Raw genomic sequence first — 2982 nt, forward strand, 5'->3', positions numbered from 1 at the left:
GCTCCAGCCCCAGAGCACCCACGGTGTCGGTGCCTAAGGTGCCACTTTTGATGTGATCAGTGGGGGGAGCGGCTGCTCCCCCTATTCCCCCCCCACCTATGCTACCCCACCCCTAGGAGCCAGAGGGCCCTGCCGGATGCTTCCCAGGAGACTCCCCACCTCACCCCCAGCAGGTCCCTCTGGCTCTTAGGGGCGGGGAGGGCACCCACTACGGTGGCCCACGAGACCCTCCTGCCCAGCTCCGGGGGCAGTCAGGGGACAGAGGAGGGGGTGGATGGGGTAGGCGTCCTGGGAGGGCAAGCCACGACCCCCTCGTTGGGTGAGGGGGGAACAGGCTGTTAGGATTTTGGCAGCTCATCACTGGGTAGAGGCGTCCGTGGTTAGGTTGTTTGTCTGGACACAGGCGCAGGTGGAGGAGAGAGGAGCAGCGTTCGCACTGGCGATGCGGCCTTTCCTCACCGCAGCGATTCTCTTACCAAGTCCCTCTCAAACTCCCCTGTTTGCAGTCCCCAGTTTCTTCAGCCTCAGCTCATCTGCCTTGCATTCCGTCCCTTTGGTCATGTTTGTCTCCCGCCTCCGGATCCTTTCCAGTTTCTCAGGGTGACGCTGAAAGAGATCAGGTGATGATCAGAGAGGAAAGGAGAGTGTATTGCTTGATGATGGAGTGATAAGATGTCTGAGCTTCTCAGACTTGAACTTCCACAATGCTTAGCTTATCTACGCTGGGACAGAACACCCCTAATTAAGAAGGAGATATCCTTTCCCGCTCTTGTCATGCAGGTTTAAAGTCAGAGGCCGCCAGGCAAGCATATTCTGCAGGTGTATTTGCCCACTTTGTCACGAAGCTCTATGGTTTTGACCCCATAAATGATAGGGTTGAACATGGGGGGGACGAGGAAGTAGAGGTTGGCCAAGATGATGTGAATGTGTGGAGCGATGCCCTGACCAAACCGGTGTGTCAGAGTGGAGAAGAAGAAGAGAGTACAAGACATCAGCATGACACAAATGTGGGCTGTGCAGGTGTTGAGGGCTTTCTGGTGGGCTGTCTTGGAGGAGATTCTGAGGACGGCCCCAATGATCAGACTGTAGGACAGGGCTACGAGCATCAGGTCTAACCCTAAGACTACAAATGCCATCACCAAGCCATATGCTCTGTTGACTGTGATGTCCCCACAAGACATCTTCGCCACAGCCATGTGCTCACAGTACATGTGGGGGATAATGCGGTTCACACAGAATGGCAGCCTGCTCAGGAGCAGGGGCAGGGGCAGAATGAAGAGAACAGCTCTTATCAAACCCAGAAGCCCGAGCTTAGCTACTCGTGCGTTCGTGAGGATGGTGGGGTATCTCAGGGGGTTACATATGGCGACATAGCGATCGAAGGCCATTATCACCAGGACGGCTGACTGCATAACAGAAACTGCGTGAATGAAGAACATCTGGGTGAGGCAGCCACCCACAGTAATGCCTTTCAAATTGAACCAAAATATACACAGTGCCTTCGTCATGACGGAGGTAGACAAGCTGATGTCTGTGAGCGCCAGCATGCAGAGCAGCAGGAACATCGGCTTGTGCAGGGTCTGCTCTTTGCTTACAACAAACAGAACCATGAAATTTCCCAACAGGCTAATAATATAGAATGTAGAAAAAGGGATGGAAATCCAGAGGTGGGCAGCTTCCAGCCCAGGAATGCCTGTTAGGATAAATGTTGAAAGGCCAGAGGGGGTGAGGTTGGAAGCTGCCATATGGTGGTGGATGAGTCAATCAGACACAGAAATGCTCAAGGTGCCTGTGAAGGGAGGGAAACAGAGATGGGGGTTTACACATTAGATACCAGTACAGTAAATAAGAGAAAGGAGGCTGAGCGGTGATGTGGCCACATTTACAGATGGCGCCAGATTATTTAGGTCATAGTCTAGCCCAGAGAAGTCCTCAGAGTGAACTAACCCTGCCAGGTGAATGGGCAACATGATGGCAGATGAATTTCGAGGTCAATAAACTGCGATGTGTATGCCCAATGTAGGGAATAGTGGAACTCCTCAAACACCTAACAAGTTTCTAATTTAAGTGTATGAACTCAGAAAAGGGTCCTGGGCATCATGGTACACAGCTCTGGGAAACCCTGCTCACAGTGCAAGCATGGATAGAAACTAAGCAAAACACTGAGATCCAGAAGGAGTGGGATCGGGAATCCTATAGAAAATACAATGTCGGGAGATCAGTCATATCAATATTTCATGGTCCTCTGGACTCCTCTATGTAGTACTGGGCACCCTTCTCACACAAGATATTTCAGAACTAGAGGGATTTGGGCAAGGGCAGTAAGAGTGATTAAGGGCCTGGGAAAACTCTCACACAGAGAGAGTTTGAAAAGACTGGGATTGTTACCTTACAAAGACGATGAATAAGAGTGGACACAAGGAAAGCCCATAAAATACTGACTGGTAGAGAGTAGATGGAGACTGTGTTCTCCCTGTCTCATAAAATGAGATCAAGATAATGTTCAATTAATCTGAAATGTGGCAAATTCAAAACAGATTAAACAAAAAGAATGCTTTCTTCACTCAGTGCCTCATGAGACCGAGGAACTCATAGCCATAAGTGGTAGTTGAGGCCATAAGCTAAGCAAGGATCAGGAAGGGTTTGGGCATTTACATGGACAGTAAAAGTATTTAGTTACAATAGGTACAGCTAAATAAATGTTCTGGAAAACCTTTATGCCCACGTGTTTCAGGGCACAAGCCAATAGCAAGCTGCAAGTTATTAGGGTGAAACCCTCATGCTGTTCAATCATCCCCACCCCATCCACCTACTGGTGGGTTTCTTACATCTTTTTTCTGCAGCACCTGGGGCTGTCACTGCCAGAGAGAGGACACTGAACTAGATGGACTATAGGTCTGATCCATGATGCAGTTCCTATGTAGGAAAGGAGCCAAGTTTCTCCTATAGAAACAGATGTTATCACACTGGGCTATGACTCTG

The 2982-nt window shown here is 49.9% G+C and overlaps 1 protein-coding gene across 1 annotated transcript; it reads right to left on the bottom strand.

Annotated features, from left to right (window-relative positions):
* Nucleotides 1–788: 788 nt before the first annotated feature.
* On the bottom strand, nt 789–1745 carry LOC311514473 (olfactory receptor 52D1-like; the record flags this gene model as incomplete). The annotated part of the gene is made up of 1 exon (XM_084617037.1): nt 789–1745. One exon carries the CDS (start codon nt 1743–1745, stop codon nt 789–791), a length of 957 nt encoding a protein of 318 aa, XP_084473163.1.
* Nucleotides 1746–2982: the final 1237 nt, after the last annotated feature.

The sequence above is a fragment of the Lepidochelys olivacea genome (genome assembly GCF_965140295.1).
Source record: "Lepidochelys olivacea isolate rLepOli2 genome assembly, chromosome: 1".
NCBI classification, from domain to species: domain Eukaryota; kingdom Metazoa; phylum Chordata; order Testudines; family Cheloniidae; genus Lepidochelys; species Lepidochelys olivacea.